The sequence below is a fragment of the Pongo abelii genome, chromosome 1 (genome assembly GCF_028885655.2).
Source record: "Pongo abelii isolate AG06213 chromosome 1, NHGRI_mPonAbe1-v2.0_pri, whole genome shotgun sequence".
NCBI lineage: Eukaryota > Metazoa > Chordata > Mammalia > Primates > Hominidae > Pongo > Pongo abelii.
In genome coordinates this window covers 345286-365317 of record NC_071985.2, presented here as the reverse complement: position 1 = coordinate 365317, position 20032 = coordinate 345286, and the positions used below count along the sequence as shown (strand labels likewise).

The following is a 20032-nucleotide window of genomic DNA, read 5'->3' as shown; positions in this document are numbered from 1 at the left end:
TCAATAGCAAATAGATTAAAACAGAAATATAAAAAGTAATCGCATTTATGATAGCCACAAATAAAATTAAATAGGAATTAACCAAAGAAGTGAAAGAGTTCTCTAATGATAACTACAAAACATTAATAATTGAAGAGGACACTAAAAATGAAAAGATATTCCAGGTTCATGAACCAAAAGAATCAGTATTGTTAAAATATCCATAGTACTCAAGGAAATCTATAGATTCAATGTTATCAAAATACCAATGACATTTCTTACAGATATAGAAGACACTATCCTAACATTTGTATGAAAGCACAAAACACCCAGAAGAGCCAAGATTATTCTAAGCAAAACCACCAACCAACCCACCAAAACTGGAGGAATCCCATTGCCTGACTTCAAATTATACTACAGAGCTACCGTAACCAAAACAGCATGGTTCTGGCATAAACAGATACATAGACCAGTAAAACAGAATACTCAGAAACAAATCGACACACCTACAGCGAACTCATTTTCCACAAAGTTGCAAGGAACATACACTGGGGAAAATATCGTCTCTTCAATAAGCTGTACTGGGAAAAGTGGATATCTATATGAAGAAAAATGAAACTAGTCCCGTCTCTCACCATATACAAAGATATAGTCAAAATGGACTAAAGACTTTAAGACCTCAAACTATGAAACTACTACAAGAAAACATTGGAGAAAATCTCCATGATATTTGTCTGGGCAAATATTTCTTGAGTAATACTCCATAACACAGGCAACCAAAGCAAACGTGGACAAATGAGAGCACATTATGTTGAAAAGTTTCTGCACAGTGAAGGAAATAAATCAACAAAGACATCCCACAGAATGGAAGGAAAATGTTTTCAAACTACCCACCTGACAAGGAATTAATAACCACAATACATAGGGAGCTCAAACAAATCTATAGGAAAAAATCTAATAATCTGATTTATGTATCGATAAAAGATTGAATAGACATTTCTCAAAAGAAGACATACAAATCAAAAACAGGCACATAAAAAGGTGCTCAACATTGATCAGAGAAATACAGATCAAATCTACAATGAGATATCATCTCATCCCAATTAAAATGACTCTCATACAAAAGACATGCAATAACAAATGCTGTAAATTTCCCTCTACACACTGCTTTGAATGCATCCCAGAGATTCTGGTATGTTGTGTCTTGGTTCTCGTTGGTTTCAAAGAACATCTTTATTTCTGCCTTCATTTCGTTATGTACCCAGTAGTCATTCAGGAGCAGGTTGTTCAGTTTCCACGTAGTTGAGCGGTTTTGAGTGAGATTCTTAATCCTGAGTTCTAGCTTGATTGCACTGTGATCTGAGAGATTGTTATAATTTCTGTTCTTTTACATTTATTAAGGAGAGCTTTACTTCCAAGTCTATGGGCAATTTTGGAATAGGTGTGGTGTGGTGCTGAAAAAAATGTATATTCTGTTGATTTGGGGTGGAGAGTTCTGTAGATGTCTATTAGGTCCGCTTGGTGCAGAGCTGAGTTCAATTCCTGGGTATCCTTGTTGACTTTCTGTCTCGTTGGTCTGTCTAATGTTGACAGTGGGGTGTTAAAGTCTCCCATTATTAATGTGTGGGAGTCTAAGTCTCTTTGTAGGTCACTCAGGACTTGCTTTATGAATCTGGGTGCTCCTGTATTGGGTGCATATATATTTAGGATACTTAGCTCTTCTTGTTGAAAGAACAAAGCTGGAGGTATCACACTACCTGACTTCAAACTATACTACAAGGCTACAGTAACCAAAACAGCATGGTACTGGTACCAAAACAGAGATATAGATCAATGGAACAGAACAGAGCCCTCAGAAATAACGCCACATATCTACAACTATCTGATCTTTGACAAACCTGAGAAAAACAAGAAATGGGGAAAGGATTCCCTATTTAATAAATGATGCTGGGAAAACTGGCTAGCCATATGTAGAAAGCTGAAACTGGATCCCTTCCTTACACCTTATACAAAAATCAATTCAAGATGGATTAAAGACTTAAATGTTAGACCTAAAACCATAAAAACCCTAGAAGAAAACCTAGGCATTACCATTCAGGACATAGGCATGGGCAAGGACTTTATGTCTAAAACACCAAAAGCAATGGCAACAAAAGCCAAAATTGACAAATGGGATCTAATTAAACTCAAGAGCTTCTGCACAGCAAAGGAAACTACCATCAGAATGAACAGGCAACCTACAAAATGGGAGAAAATTTTCACAACCTACTCATCTGACAAAGGGCTAATATCCAGAATCTACAATGAACTCCAACAAATTTACAAGAAAAAAATCAAACAACCCCATCAAAAAGTGGGCAAAGGACATGAACAGACACTTCTCAAAAGAAGACATTTATGCAGCCAAAAAACACATGAAAAAATGCTCACCATCACTGGCCATCAGAGAAATGCAAATCAAAACCATAATGAGATACCATCTCACACCAGTTAGAATGGCAATCATTAAAAAGTTAGGAAACAACAGGTGCTGGAGAGGATGTGGAGAAATAGGAACACTTTTACACTGTTGGTGGGACTGTAAACTAGTTCAACCCTTGTGGAAGTCAGTGTGGTGATTCCTCAGGGATCTAGAACTAGAAATACCATTTGACCCAGCCATCCCATTACTGGGTATATACCCAAAGGACTATAAATCATGCTGCTATAAAGACACATGCACACGTATGTTTATTGCAGCATTATTCACAATAGCAAAGACTTGGAACCAACCCAAATGTCCAACAATGATAGACTGGATTAAGAAAATGTGGCACATATACACCATGGAATACTATGCAGCCATAAAAAATAATGAGTTCATGTCCTTTGTAGGGACATGGATGAAATTGGAAATCATCATTCTCAGTAAACTATCACAAGAACAAAAAACCAAACACCATATATTCTCACTCATAGGTGGGAATTGAACAATGAGAACACATGGACACAGGAAGGGGAACATCACACTCTGGGGACTGTTGTGGGGTGGGGGGAGGGGGGAGGGATAGCACTGGGAGATATACCTAATGCTAGATGACGAGTTGGTGGGTGCAGCGCACCAGCATGGCACATGTATACATATGTAACTTACCTGCACGTTGCGCACATGTACCATAGAGCCTAAAATATAATAATAATAATAATAATAATAAAAGAAAAAAAATAATTATAACAAATGCTGGTGAGGATATGGAGAAAAGGGAACCCTCATAAACTCTGTGGGAATGTGAAGTTGTGTTTAAAGTTGTGTTTAAAGTTGTATTTAAAGGTGCAACAGAGAACAGTTTGGAGCTTCCTCAAAAAACTAAGAATAGAGCTAACGTATTATCCAGCAATCCCGCTGCTGGGTATATACCCAAAAGAAAAGAAATCAATATACCGAAGAGATATCTACACTCCCACGTTTGTTGCAGCTCTGTTCACAATAGCTAAAATTTGGAAGCAACCTATGTGTCCATCAACAGATGAATGGGTAAAGAATATGTGGTACTTATACATGACGAAGTACTATATAGCCACAAAACAATGAGATCCTGCCATTTGCTACCACACAGATGGAATTGGAGGCCATTATGCTAGGTCAAATAAGCCAAGCACAGAAAGACAAACATTGCATGTTCTCAGTTATTTGTGGCACCTAAAATCAAAACAATTGGACTCATGGAGATATAAATTAGGAATATGCTTAGCAGATACTGGGAAGGGCACTGGGGGGGATGAAGGGGTAAGTGGGGATGGTTAATGGATACAACCAATTTGTTAGAATGAATAAGTACTAGCATAATAGACTGACATCAATAGCAATTTAATTGTACATTTAAAAATAACTAAAAGGGTATAATAAAATTGTAACACAAAAGATAAATGCTTGAGAGGATACTCCATTTTTCATCATGCATTTATTATGCATTGCATTCCTGTATCAGAACATCCTATGTACCCCATAAATGTACACACCTACTATGTCACAACAAAAAATTAAAAAAAAATTAGAAAAGTCTGTACCAGTGTGACCATGATAAGCCTAATTATATTTTCAATCCATGATTGGTTAAGTCCATGATTGGTTGAATCCTCAGATGCAGAATCCAACTCGTAAGCCCAACTGCAGAAGCAGATACTGACACCAGAAAACAGAATGAGCATATTCTCTCCTTGGCTGGTACCCACCCTGTCTTCCAACATTGCTTCTTCCAATATCTCAGAGTATCTTTAAACCACACACTTTCATATTCCTTCATAACTTCTCGTACCCTGCCTTCCTTGCTGTGAATTTACCAAATGCATTTCTGTATAAACTCTACCAGTCATAAATGCTCAGATAATATGACAATTTCTATATGAAGGCTTGCTCTACTCTTAATCAGTGAGAACTCTCACACCTCAGACATCACAATCCTTCTTTTATACTCTTCACACAGGCCTCAACTCACTCTTGTATTTTAATTATTCCTAAGTTTCAATGAAAATTCCACATGAATAATATGTATAATTAAAAATTAATGGGCTATCTAAATGGTGTATAGGTATGAAATTTAGAAATCTAAATAAGTGTTTAAAAATGGCAGGTGGAGGGTTATTAATACATAAAATTGCAAAATTCTAGATACATTTTAGATACTGTTATGAAATCCTTAATGAGCTGCACACTTTTTTTTATGGATATACTTCAATAATTGTACAAGCTTCATGTATAGCCACAAATATAAACATATTCAAGAACATAAAATGACAAAATGGTCAACAAATTTATCCATCATCTTAGGTCCTTGAGGGACTTTTGATGAGTGGACCCAGAGTACCATCTGACAGATTTACAATGTGAACATCACGTAAACAATGTTTTTGTGCAGCTTGAGACGTTACTATGGCATTACCTTGTGCATTCTGACTAATCCATAATTATATTTAAAATTTGCAACAGTGCTCCCTTATTTTATGTTCATAACATATATCATCATCTGGCATGACCGTATCATATGTTTTACCTATTCCCTGTTTGGGGTTTTGTTATCGTACAAGGAGACCAAAATATATTTATTTTCTTCTCTATTGTTTTCTAACATTAGCACTATGCCTGGCATATATCACTTTTGCACCAACATAATAGTAAAAATGGATTATTTGTTAAATAAATGAAGAAGGGAAAATGATGGTTAGAGAGATTAGTGCAACTCCTTTAGAGATGAATTCAGTAATATCTCATAACATTGAAGATGTTCTTTCTTCACTACCTAAGACTTTCAAGGAGATTATACAAGGATAGACACTGTTACATTATAAAGCATGAAAAAAGTGGTAAACCTAAATATTCATATAAAGAAAATGCACACATGATCGATATTAATACCAATTTATTGTGAACATTTCAATTAGTAAAGTTGAAGGAAAATATGTTGCAGAGTGATCAGTGTGCTACCATTTAACAAATATATCCTGCTAAAATATTACATTTGGACACATATATGCAATATTAAAAATTGATAGGGAAGATACACACCTGTTTAAAAAAATTGATCTGAGGACACTGAGAGAGGGAATTCAAGAGAGCACAGATAAGACTTTGATGTATCTGTAAAATATATACCGCTCTGTTTTTGAGTCAGGGTCTTGCTCTTTCACCCAGGCTGGAGTGCAGTGTGGCAATTGTGGCTCACTGCAGCTTCAATCTCCCGGGCTCAAGCGATCCTCTCACCTCAGCCTCCTGAGTAGCTAGGACTATAGACACGTGTCACTATGCTTCCCTAATTTTTTAAATTTAATTTTTGAAGAGATGAGGTCTCACTATGTTACCCAGGCTGGTCTCAAATACCTAGGCTAATGCAATCCTCCCACCTCAGCCTTCCAAAGTGTTGGGATTATAGGCATAAGCTACAGCCCCTGGATGACGTATCTATGATATTTATTTATATTTTTTATATTAATAGGTTTTTGGGGAACACGTGGTGTTTGGTTACATTAATAAGTTCTTTTGTGGCAATTTGAGAATTTGGTGCACTCATCACCCAAGTAGTGTACACTGTACCCAATGTGTAGTCTTTTATCCCTCACCTGCTCCCACCCTTTCCCCCAAGTCCCCAAAGTCTATTGTATCATTATTATCCGTTTGCATCCTCATAGCTTAGCTCCCACGTATGAGTGAGAACATACAATGTTTGGTTTTTCATTCCTGAGTTGCTTCACTTAGAATAATGGTCTCTAATTCCATCCAGTTTGCTGCAAATGCCATTATTTCATTCCTTTTCATGGCTAAGTAGCATTCATATATACATATAAATATATGTATATATATGTGCATATATGAATATATGTGCATATATGAATATATGTGCATATATGAATATATGTGCATATATGAATATATGTGCATATATGAATATATGTGCATATATGAATATACGTGCATATATGAATATATGACTATGAGTATATATGAATATGAGTATATATGAATATGAGTATATATGAGTATATATGAATATATGAGTATATGTGTGAATATATGAATATATATATGATTTTATCTACTCATTGATTGATGATCATTTGGGCTGCTTCCATATTTTTGCAATTGTGAAGTGTGGTGCTGTAAACATGTGTGCAAGTATCTTTTTCGTGTAATGACTTATTTTCCTTTGGGTAGATACCCAGTAGTGGGATTGCTGGATCAAATGGTAGATATAGTTTTAGATCTTTAAGGAATCTCCACACTTTTCCATAGTGGTTGTACAAGTTTACATTTGCACCAGCAGTGTAAAAGTGTTCCCTTTTCAGCACATCCATACCAATGTCTATTTTTTAAAGATTTTTTGATTATGGCCATTCTTGCAGGAGTGAGATGGTATTGCGTTGTGGTTTTGAATTTCATTTCCCTGATAATTAGTGATGTTGAGCATTTTTTTCATGTTTGTTGGCCATTTGTATATTTTCTCTTGAGAATTGTCTGTTTGTGTCCTTAGCCCACTTTTTAATGGGTTTGTTTTGTTCTTGCTGATTTGAGTTTCTTGTAGATTCTGGATATTAGTCCTTTGTTGGATGTAGAGACTGAAGATTTTCTCCCACTCCATGGGTTGTCTGTTTACCCTGATGATTATGTCTTTTGCTGTGCACAAGCCTTTTAGTTTAATTAAGTCCCATTTATTTTTGTTTTTATTGCATTTGCTTTTGGGTTCTTGGTCATGAAGTGTTTGCCTAAGCCAATGTCTACAAGATAACATTTTCTGATGTTATCTTCTAGAATTTTAACAATTTCAGGTCTTAGGTTTAAGTCTAATCTATCTTGAGTTGCTTTTTCTATAAGGTTAGAGATGAGGTTCCAGTTTCATTCTTTACATGTGGCTTGCCAATTTTCTCAGCACCATTTGTTGAATAGGGTGTCCTTTCCCCACTTTTATGTTTTTGTTTGCTTTGTTGAAGATCAGTTGGCTGTAAGTATTTGGTTTTATTTCTGGGTTCTCTATACTGTTCCATTGGGTCTATATATTGATTTTTATGCCAGTACCAAGCTATTTTGGTGACTATGGCCTTATAGTATAGTTTGAAGTCGAGTAATGTGATGTCTCTGGTTTTGTTCTCTTTTCCTAGTCTTGCTTTGGCTATGTGGGCTCTTTTTTAGTTCCATATGAATTTTAGGATTGTTTAAGATTGTTGTTGTTCTGTGAAGAATGATGGTGGTATTTTGATGGGAATTGCATTGAATTTGTCCGTTGCTTTTGGCAATATGGTCATTTTCAGCTATTGATTCTACCTACCCATAAGCATGGGGTGTGTTTCAATTTGTTTGTGTCATCTATGATCTCTTTCAGCAGTGTTTTGTAGTTTTCCCTCATAGAAGTCTTTCACCTCCTTGGTTAGGTATTCCTAAATATTTTGCAGCTATTGTAAATTGGGTTGAGCTCTTGATTTCAATCTCAGCTCGGTGGCTATTGCTGTATTAACAGAGCTACTGAGTTGTGTACATTAATTTTGTATTCTGAAATTTTGCTGACTTCATTTACCAGTTCCAGGAGCTTTTTGGATGAGTCTTTAGGGTTTTCTAGGTATACGATCATAATGACAGCAAACAGTGACAGTGTAACTTCTTTACTGATTTGGATACCCTTTATTTCTTTCTCTTGTCTGATTGCTCTGGCTAGGACTTCCAGAACTATATTGAATAGAAGTGACAAAAATGGGCATCCTTGTCTTGTTCCAGTTCTCAGAGGGAATGACTTCAACTTTTCCCCATTCAGAATACTGTTTGCTGTGGGTTTGTCATAGGTGGCTTTTATTACCTTACAGCATGTCCCTTGTATGCTGATTTTGCTGAGGGTTTTAATCATAAAGGGACGGATTTTGTCAAATGCTTTTTCTGCAACTATTGAGATAAACAATTAAAAACAAAAGTCACATGGTTATGTGATATATCACATGTATTGACTCGTATATATGTTAAACCATCCCTGCATCCCTGTTACGAAACCCACTTGATCATGATGATTTATCTTTTTGATATGCTGTTGGATTCTGTTAGATAGTATTTTGTTGAGAATTTTTGCATGTATGTTCATCAGGGATATTGGTCTACGGTTTTGTTATGTTCTTTCCTGGGTTTGGTATTAGGGCAATACTGACTTCACAGAATGATCTAGGAAGGTTTCCCTCTCTTTCTTGTGGAATAGTGTCAGTAGGATTGATGCCAATTAGTTCAGCTGTGAATCCGTCTGGTCCCAGACTTTTTTTGTTGGCATTTTTTAATTACCATTCCAATCTTGCTGCTTGTTACTGGTCTCTTCAGAGTTTATATTTCTTCCTGGTTTAACCTAGGAGCATTGTGTATTTCCAGAAATTAATTCATCTCCTGTAGGTTTTCTACTTTACACGCATAAAGGTGTTCATAGTAGCCATCAATAAGCTTTTGTATTTCTGTGATATTGGTTGTAATATCACCTGTTTCATTTCTAATTGAGCTTATTTGACTATTCTCCTGATTAATCTTGCTATCAATTTTACATATTTTTTCAAAGAACCAACATTGTTTCACGTAGCTTTTGTATTTTTTGTTTCAATTTCATTTAGTTCTGTGCTGATCTTTGTTATTTCTTTTCTTCTGCTGGGTTTGGGTTTGGTTTGTTCTTGTTTCTCTAGTTCCTTGAGGTGTGACCTCAGATTGCCTATGTGTGCTCTTTCAGACTTTTTGATGCAGGCCTTAATAGTATGAACCCCTTATGATTCAGGAATTCCATTAATAAGGATGTATCCAATTTAAATGGGTATGTCAAAGAGATATCTGCACTCCCATGTTCATTGCAACATTATTCACAATAGCCAAGATATGGAATCAACCTAAGTATCCATCAATGGATGAATAGATATATAAAACAAGACATATCCACAGTGAAATGTAATTCAGCCTTTAAATAGAAGAAAATCTTGTTCATTTGTGTCAAAGTTGTATATTGTGTTGTATCAAAATATTATAATTGTATATATAATATATACATATGTTTATGTGTATAATGTATATATAATACAAAATTATAATTATATATGTGTTGTACATATCAAAATTGCTAAGTGGGTACATTTTAAATGTCTCACCATGAAAATTGGTGATATGTTCTTTAGGTTAATTTCATCATTACAAATAATATACATATATCAAAATATCACATTGTACCCCATAAAATATGTATTTTAATATTTCAATTAAAAAATATTTTTTAAAATAATGCAATAAGAACTTGAAAGTGGAAAAATGATTATAGACATTTTGATGTGGAACTGAAATCAGAAACATGAATGTTAATCTATGATTTCTACATACATTTATATATAGATGGTGTCTACACGTCATCCTTTACTTTTTCTTTCTACATTTTGTAGATATAATTTGAAATTTTTTTATTCTATCTTCTTGAAATAGGAGATTACTCAATATTTAGCCTTCCTTTCTTCTTAATGAGCTACAGGGATAAATTTTTCTGTAACCACTGGGTTTAGCTGCATCCTACACATTTTATGTCATGTTTATATTATTTTTCTGTCAAAGGCCCACCTGTGATTGATTTTGGTGAGGATCCCATGTGCACTAGAAAAGAACGTAACTTTTCTTATTGTTGTGAGCATTGTTCCGTATGTACAAGTTTTGTTGCCATTAAGTATGTTGTATAAATCTTTTATAACTTTAGTAATTTGGAGGTTTATGTGCTCTATCACATATTGGTGTGTTAACATATATACCATTAAATTGAGCAATGACTGGGCAAAAGGAAAAATCAAAATAATTAAAATCTCAAGACAAAAAATACAGTATATTAAAACTTATGACATGCACCAAATCCAGTACTAAGAGAAAAGTTGATTGCAATGAATAGCTACATGAAAAAAAAAAATTCAAATTAACCAACTAAATTTTTACCTCAAGAAACTAGAAACAGAAAGCCTAAGTCCAAAGTTATCATACAGAAGAAAATATTAAAGTAGAAATAAGAGACTAGAAAAACTAGAAAAATCAGCAAAACTAAATTGTTTTTTTAAAAAAATTTAAAAAAAAAAGAAATTTTAAGACTTAAGAGGTATACAAAAAAAAAATTAAAAGGCGATAAACCTTAGCTAGACTAAGAAAAAAAGTATCCTCAACTAAAATGAGAAATAGGAGTCATTAGAACAAATGCCTCAAAATGAAAAGGATTATAAAAGACTTATGAAAATTATGCACTTATAAATTAGATAATCTATAAGAAATCAAACTTCTTGATTTATACAACCTACCAAAACTAAATCAAGACGAAATAGGAAGCCTGAACAGACCAATAAGAACAAATTAGTAAACAAAAGCTTCCCAGAGAAAAGACCAGAACCAAATGGCTTCGTGGATGAATTCTAAACATTCAAAGAAGAACTAATAGCAATCCTTCTTAAACTCTTTCAAAAACCAGAAGAGAGAACACCCCAAACTCATTTTATGAGGCCATCATACACTTACATCAAAGCCAGACAAAGATAATCACAAGAAAATAAAACTACAGGTCAATATCACTGATAAACATAGGTGTAAAAATCTTCAACAAAACACTAACAAACCAAATTCAACAGCCCCTTAAAAAGATAATAAACCATGGCCAACTGAAATGTATCTCTGGGATGCAAGAATGCTTCAGCATAGGCAAATCAATCAGTGTGATATAACACATTAAGAGAATAAAAAAATTTGCAGCAAAAACATTTGACAATTCATGTCAAAACTGAAAAACAGGTATAGAAGGAACTTACTTCAACACAACATATCATATATGAAAAGCCCACAGTTAACATAATAAAAAATGAAAATGTTTCTCCTGTGATCTGGTACAAAGCGAGGATGTCCATTGTCACCATTTCTATTTAACATGGTACTGAAATTCCTAGCCAAAGCAATTAGACAAAAAAGCATCAAAATTAGAAAAATATTAAAATCATCTCTATGTGCAGATGACATGGCCTTATATATAAAAACCCTAAGATTACAGCAAAAAACTATTCGAATAAACAAATTCAGTAAAGTTGCAGAACATAAAATAGCACACAAAAATCAGTGACATTTCTGCACACAAACAATGAGCTATTTGAAGGAAAATAAGAAAGCAATCCCATTTAAAATAGCAAAAAATAATATATTTAGGAATACTTATCCAATGGGGCAGAAGACTCCTACACTAAAAATCATAGTACATTAGTCAAAGATATTGAAGGAGACACAAATAAATGGAAAGACACTGTATTCATTGATTTGAAGAATTAACAAATCTTCAAACTTGTAGATTTGAAGAATTAACAAATCTTCAAACTTGTAGATTTGAAGAATTAACATTGTTAAAAATGTCCTTATTAAGCAAAACAATCTATAAATTGCAATTTCTATAAAATATCAGTGATATTTCTTTACAGAAATAAAAAAAACAGTAAGTAAATACCTCTAGAACCATAAAAGATCTCAAATAGCCAAATCAACCTTGAATAAGAATAAAACTAGAGGCATCATATTTATTTCAAAATATATTACAAAGGTATGGGAATTATCACAGTAAGGAACTGTCATAAAAAAGAAAAATGGACATATAGACCAATGAAACACAATAGGGAGAACAGAAAGCAACCCGAGCATATTTGGCCAACTGATCAACAAAGTGAAAAGACAACCTACAGAATGGGAGAAAATATCTGCAAACCATGTGTCTGTAAAGGCGGTAATATCCAGAACTTATAAGGAGCTCAAACAACTCAATAGCAAAAATCAATTACCTTGATTAAAAATTAGCAAAGGGCCTGGGTAGTCATTTCTCAGAAGATGACATAAAAATGACCACCAGGTAAATAAAGAGCTGAACATCGCTAAGCATCAGGCAAATGCAAACTAAAACCACAACGAGGTATCACCTCCCACCGGTTAGAATCACCATCATTACAGATGAAACAAAAAAGAGGGAAAGTGGAGAAAAGGAAACCTTTAAACATTGTTGGTGATAATGAAAATTGGCACAGCAATTATAAGCAAACAGTATAGAGTTTCTTCAAAAAGTTAAAAATAGTACTATCATATGATCTAGCAATCATGCTTCTAGGTAATGGTTCACCCAAAGAAGTGAAATCGGGATCTCAAAGAGGTATCAGCACACCGGTCTTTATTGCAGCATTATTCACAATAGCAAAAATAGAAAAATAACTCTGAATGAATGAAAATGTAATGAAAATATAAATATACATATTTGCACAATGAAATCTTCTTTATTTTTTAGCCCCAAAGTAAATCCTGCCATTTGGGACAACATGAATGAACCTGAACTATATTATGCTAAGTGAAATACACAGAAAGACAAATACCATATATTCTCACTTATCTAAAATAGTAGACCAGCTCATAAAAACAGTAGCATGTTGGTCCCCAGTGATTAGTTTAGGGAAACGAATAAAGATTGGTCAAATGCTACAAAGTTCAGTCATGTAAAAGTGAATAATTTCTAGAGGCTAATGTACAGCATGGTGACTATAGTTAGCAATATTGTCTTGTCTATTTGACATCTGTTGAGGATAAATCTTGTATACTTGACATTTGTTAAGAGGATATCTTAAGTGTTCCAACCACACCCCAAAAAAAACTATGTGAGGTGATGGAAATGTTAACTAGCTTGATGGTGGTCATGATTTCGTAATGTATGTACATAATGTATGAAATAATGTCAGAAGACACCTACACACCGCGGCCGCCGGAGCCCCAGTGCATGCTGGTTGCGCTGAAGGCGACCCCGCCCCAAAACGCACGGAGCCTCCCGCCCAGGCCCCGGAAGGACAATGTGCCCGACAACTGGAGATGGCTGTAGGAAGCCATGGTGAGCCGGAGGATGGACGGAACCACCCTGGGCCCAGGAGCTGTGATTGGCAGGAGGAGCCACATCTTTCATTTTTACAGCCTTAGTCTCTCTGCATCCTTACGCTTAAGGTGTCTGTAATCATAATATCGAATAATCTGATAATCTCAGTATTTTACTTGGAACATTTAGCATATTACATATTTTATTGATACATAATATTTGTACATATTTATGGGGGCACATGCGATATTTTGATACATGCATGCAATGTGTAATAATTACTGATATAATTGGGGTTCTATGTGAGCTATAACTTCTAACCATATTCTATTTGGCCCATCTGTTTCACGTCTCTTTTTCATTCTTTCGTTGCTTCTTTTAGAAATATCAAATAATCTTTTTTTTCATTTTATAAACTTGTTTTGGTGGTTACTATAAACATGACAGCATGTACTCGATTTACTAAAGTTTAACACAAATTACTACCTCTCTACTTCATCAGTATTGATATAACTATCTTCAACACGATTTTTCATAGTTTTGTATAAATCTAAACTGTATATTACATTAAAATTATTGCTAATATTGATTATGACTCATTTACATATTATTCTTTGGGGTTGATGTTTGTCATTTTTGCTTATATTTCTGAGTTTCCTTTTGAGATAATTTTTTTATGGCTGAAGAATTTTATCCACTTTTGTTTGTTGGAAAAATTTATTTTACTATCATTTTTTATAATTTTAGTTAGACTCAATCTACATCTAGTTCATCCCTATTACTGAGACATGGTCCTACTGGACTCTTGATTGAGGCTGGTAGATGTCTCTATCCTCTGTCTTGAAAGCATTTCTCCCAATATCAATGTGGCTCATTAACTTGTAAACTCCACATCTTTGCTCAACTATAACCAGTGAGGATTAGCCTAAATCCCTATATAAAACGTGACCCCTACACTCCAAGACCCCTCTCCTGCTCAAGATTTTCCAACACTTTTCTTCTGATAATACCCCATGTCTTCTCCTCAATTACCAAATTTATTTTCTGTATACACCCTTTAAGTGCTAAAAAGATGAAGATTTTATTTGTTTTGCTCATTGATATATCCTCAGTTTGTAGAACAGAGCCTGGCAAACTACAGGGGCTCAGTAGTTATTTGTTGAATGAATGAATGACTTGGGGCCTAAAGGAAGATTATATAGTCATGGAAAGTTATCTTTGTATCCTTGTACTTACAGATGAAAAAAGAGCATTCCGAAGAGAGGAAAAGCCATGTGAAAACATTGGGTATAGAAACAACTAAACAACTATAGTGTTTCCAGGATTGGAGTATGGCCCTCCCAGATGGAGGGGCAATGCAGAGTGGAAAAGGCCACAGACTCCACAAGAGGTAGCACATGCAGTGGTCAGGGGCAGGGACTCCAGCCTGCCTGCCTGGGCTTAAATCCCTGTTGAGCACTTTATAAGCTGCATACCCTTGTTCAGGTTACTCAAACCCATGGGTCTCAGTTCAATCAACTGTAGAATAAGGCTAATATAATAGGCTGTGAAAATAAAAGTGTTCCATACATGTCACACACTAAAAATGGTGCCAGATCATAATAATCACATAAGATGTTATAATTATTGTTGTTAAATAAATACAAATACAACCATGCACAATCATAAAATAAAACTGATTTGAAATTGTATTCTAAGTATGTGTCACCATTGGCTTGAACAGGGAGAAATATGAAAAACTTCCATATTTCCCTTGTTTATTCTATGAATAAACCAATTCTATTCCAAACAAATGTGTTCTGGATAGCCCATGTCTCTGGTCTAATTTTGGGAGATTTGACTTCTTATATGCTCACAGAAAATAAGAACTTGATTGAGAACACATTCTAGAAATTCTGATGGAAGAAAAATCTCAACTGTACATTTAGCATCTCTGAGGTCTTGAATGTGTTTAGCCCCAAATGCCTAGGGATGAATGAACCCCCTTGTCCCTGAGGATCCTTGCTTGGAGCAAGGCAGGGGAAGGCTCAAAGGCTGTTTTGTCACTTGTGAAATGTGGATGACCTTAGCCTCAACCACAGAGGGTGAGGGTCGAAGGAGGTGGTGAATGAAAAGCATTTAGCACAGAGTGGATGCTGAGGAACACTCTGAATATGGTGTTATTTCATACTCATCAATGGGCCCATGATAGCAAAACATAAATTTTCTCTGTGGTGGAAGGTGCTCAAGAGTCATAAACAGATTTATTTTCATATTTCTTCACTGTAATCTATAAAAGGACCATTGGCCCCAAAGGACTGGACTAGAGATCAATGCTATGAGGGAAGGGGGGGATAAGTGAACATCATCTCAAGTGTGATTATAGGAGGGAAGAACACTGGGCTGAAACCCCCTGAATGGCAACTCAGGGAGTCAGACACCACCACAATATGCTGATTGTTTGGTGGAAGAACACCTAAAGTGAAGAGAGAGACTCTAAGAAGAGAGGACCAACTTAAGTTCTTTCACGCTTTAATATGGAGGTTTCTACACTCTCAGCATTTTTTTCAAAGCCCTTGTGACATCCTTATTCCTGAAACTGTAAATGATAGGATTCAAGACAGGTGTAAGGATAGTGTAGAAAAAGGACGACATCATATCTTTCTCAGGAGTGTGGTAGGAGCTGGGGAGCATGTAGTTGTAAATAGCAGCTCCATAGAAGAGGCTGACCACTGTAACGTGGGAGGAGCAGGTGGTGAAGGCCTTTTTCCGACCCTCAGCTGAGTTCATCTTATGGATGGTGAGGATGATAAAGTAGTAAGACACTGAAATGACCATCACAGGGATCAGCAGCATGATGACACAGCACAAGTACATGAAAATCTTGTAAAGTGAAGTGTCTGAGCAAGAGAGCTTCAAAACAGCAGGGACCTCACAGAAGAAGTGCTGAATCTCATGGGACCTGCAGAAGGGGAAGCTCATGGTGATGGGAGTGAGCATGAAGCCATCCACTGAGCCCACAAACCAGCAACCTGATGCGAGGAGGAGACACACCCTATGGCTCATGAGCACAGAGTAACAGAGAGGATGGCAGATGGCCACGTAGCGGTCATAGGCCATGGCGGCTAGAAGGCAGTACTCTGCACCTCCCAACTGCAGGTAGAAGTACATCTGGGTCCCACACTCAAGGACCGAGATGGTCTTGTCTTTGGCCAGCTGGTTCACCAGCATTTTGGGGACAGTGACAGAAATATATGTCAAGTCTATGAGTGAGAGCTGGTTTATAAAGAAGTACATGGGAGTATGCAGAGAGGAGTCAAAGTGGATCAGAAGTATCAATATAATATTCCAAGACACAGCCATCAAAAATATACTGAAGATAAGCAAGCAGAGGAGGCCAGGGTGTGAGATCTGGCTGAAGATTCCCAACAGGAAAAAGTCACCACCCAGGGTCTGGTTGGCCAGCCACATGCTGTATGATCGGTTGAAGTGGCTTTACCTGGAGGACAAAAGTAAACTTTATTTATAATCATGTGTGCACCACATAAAAGTATGTTTGCTTCACTTTAACTTTTAAAAATCGGTGTAAAAATCAGTTTATTTCCAACATCAACTGTGAATTTGCACTAAAAAGAGACAGCACATTAGATTATGAATCTGATTCCCCAACTAGAATGGGAATGAAATATTTATGTTCTCAATGAAGAGGTCCATACAACTGAAATTAAAATATTTCCTATAGATTATATAGTCACTAATATTATTTTTACTTGTATATGTTCACATTTGGGGGGTGTGTGTGTGTGTGTGTGTGTTAGTATAAGTTGCATGTTCCTGTATTGCCCAAATCCCATTCCCATGGGATTTTACAGAGCTAATAATCAATATAGGTATTTCTATATATTTGACCCTCAAGAGTCATTTCTGCAAAAAAAGGATTAGTAATACTTGTGTTTAATATTAAATCTCGTTACAAATCTACGAACATACAATTTTTCAATACTTAAAAGCAATCTATTAAGCAACCAGTAATTGTAAACATTTTAAAAACATAAAATTCCAAACCTTTATATAACAGTTATAAATTTAGTCAAATTTCTTTAAATGTATTAAAGATACTAGTACAACTTGTAAATTTCTCTAAAATGATTTAAGTACTTTTACACATATGTGATTTATAAAATGTATTTTTATACTTCCACTTAACCTATTACAAAGACATTAATCTTGTGAGTTATTTATTCGTATTTTCATGATTTCCATCAAGATGTTCTAAATCCGTTATGTTTCTGCCAGTCTTTCAAGATATCAAAAAAAATTATGGCTATCTCAGATCAATGATGCTTTAGGAATCAGCATTATCCAATCAGTTTATTCTGAGGTGATTGGTCTGAACCTCACTTGGAATTTCTTGGTCTGAACCTTCTTTAACAACATTAAAATGTAATTGGGTTTTACAAGCCCACATCTTTTCTTCCAATCTTCCCATTTTGCCCGTAAAATCTTGGTGAGAGAAAGTTTGCCTCAATTTATACTTATCTTATCGTGACATCCAACATATTTATTGTGTGCGGGTAGGTCATCCTAAGGTTTCTTCTCCCAGTGGTTCAAGCATAGGGGTCTCTGACGTTACATTTTTTTTTTTTTTTTAAGACTACTCAAGTGCACTAGTGAGAGGGGAGGAAAATGTAGAACAAGAAATTCTACCTGTAACTGGCTGTGATCAATCAATTGAGATAACTCACTGTATCTTCAGATAATCCAAGTTCCAATTTCTTCTCAGAGCATCTAGTCAATTAATCACCTTGTAATAGACTGTAGAACTCTTCTTCTACCTGGTTATTTTGGGGAATCGGTGGTGCTGGTTAGCCCTTTCCCGCTGATAGCACTATCTTTCTCTTGTTCAGAATTCTGTGATTTACATATGGATGCTCATTATTATTCTCTTCTTAAAGAAAATGCATATGTATCCTTTACAAAATGAACAGTTTTAGATAGCATTAATGTTCAGTATCTTAATAACATGTGTCAAATATTTAAATCAAACACATATTCATCCTTTATTATGTTGCAACTTCTCTTATGTAACCTTTTTTTACATTGCAACGTACACGTTGTATCATTCTGTATCATTAACTTAAAATTTATAAATAAGAATTATTGCAATTGGTCATATTATTTCCTTTTTTATTTCAAATAGCTTGCCCTGGCCAAGACTAATCTCGTGGGCTTTTCATTTTGTTTTAGAGATGCTTAGCACAAAGGACACAGAAAGCATAAGAATAAAGTAATGTCAGTTTTTAACAAATTGCTGTATGTTAAGAGACTTAAAATCAAAGGGGACCGAATGTATTTTCAGTAAATAAACATATCACTGGCCATAACAAATGGTAGATTTTAGTCAATTAATAAATTACTAGACTAATGGAAAATTACCGCTCCAGGAAAAAATAGTTTAAGTATAAAGGCAAAATAAAGAATTCCCAATAAACTTCAAAACTTCAGTGGAATCATTTAGTAGATTCCAAAAAAGACAAATGAAGCAACATTATCTAGAAAAATTTGAAAAAAAAATTATGGTCCAAGAATGAAGCATATATCGAGCAGTGAAACAGCATAGAGGCCCTGTCTCTCAGATATCCAAGAATTTAGAAAGCAGAGAATCAGGTAAACCATTTCAGAAATTCACCATCAGCCCTGTTCCAGCCAATATCAGTCAATGTCTGTCCCATCAAATAAGACAAAACAACCGCAAAACGTGAGAGTCATGGTACACCTGGACTGAAGGCAAAAACCTGAGACAAAACACACATGTGCCAAATTAAATGATCATCATCCATCTGTATCACATAATGTCTCAAAGAAAAATCAGGAAGTAGACGGAAAAGGGGTAAGGAAAAGTAGACTCAACGGAATTTCCACAATTTATAGGAGATAAGCATTTTCACTTGTTGCCCAGCTTCTCAGTGAAATAAGTAACGTATATTTAATGTCCGCTCCCAAAAATGGAGTCCATTTAGGGACAGTGTCCAGGATAAGACTGGTGCCTGTCAGAGCTAATTAACTCTAGGTCTACATAAGGAGGCCCTTTCCCAAATTGAACAGGTGGTTTACAATGAGTATAATTATGTAAATCAGTAGTGAGATGGACATGAGCTAGTCAGGGTGAGCCTATCTCAGGTTTATTCAGGAGAACAAAAGTGAAAATGGATATTGCATTTCTTGGCCATGTAGTTCAATCTACTGTTCTTCCAGACACTGAAACAAGGTGACTCAGTCCATAAGGCTGCAGAGCAAAACTGTCCTTAACCATATCAATTTGTCCACTTCTAGGAAACAAATGACACAGCACAGTTGGCCATGCAAGGCAAAAGAACAGCAATTAGGTTCATTCAAAAGCAATAAAATATTTTAAAGATGAACTGCTATTTCCAAAATGAAACCTTCATGACAAAGCAAGCAAACCACTGTGACAGGCTTCACAGTAGTAACATCTGCACTGTAGGAAGGAGAGCACCCCTCCTTCTTGAGTGGGCATTTATACTCCAAAGCGATGTGTCATGCTTCACCCAAGAAGTAGAATTATGTTGCTCACCATGAGGCTGAAACCTCTATCAACCATCTCTCACTCATCCACATCTTCCTCTTTTAGGGTCTGGGAGATCAGTTATTTAAAATAAAGGGAAAAAAGGAAGAAAGGAAGG

At 35.4% G+C, this 20032-nt stretch overlaps 1 protein-coding gene across 1 annotated transcript; it reads right to left on the bottom strand.

Moving 5' to 3' along the window:
• Window positions 1-15875: 15875 nt before the first annotated feature.
• Window positions 15876-16799, bottom strand: LOC100435643 (olfactory receptor 2T10). Its single transcript, XM_002832375.4, has one exon. It carries the CDS (start codon window positions 16797-16799, stop codon window positions 15876-15878), a length of 924 nt encoding a protein of 307 aa, XP_002832421.3.
• Window positions 16800-20032: the final 3233 nt, after the last annotated feature.

Bases quoted from the DNA above. Each gene is read 5' to 3' on its own strand.
- LOC100435643 (XM_002832375.4), bottom strand. From the start codon at position 16,799: ATGTGGCTGGCCAACCAGACCCTGGGTGGTGACTTTTTCCTGTTGGGA.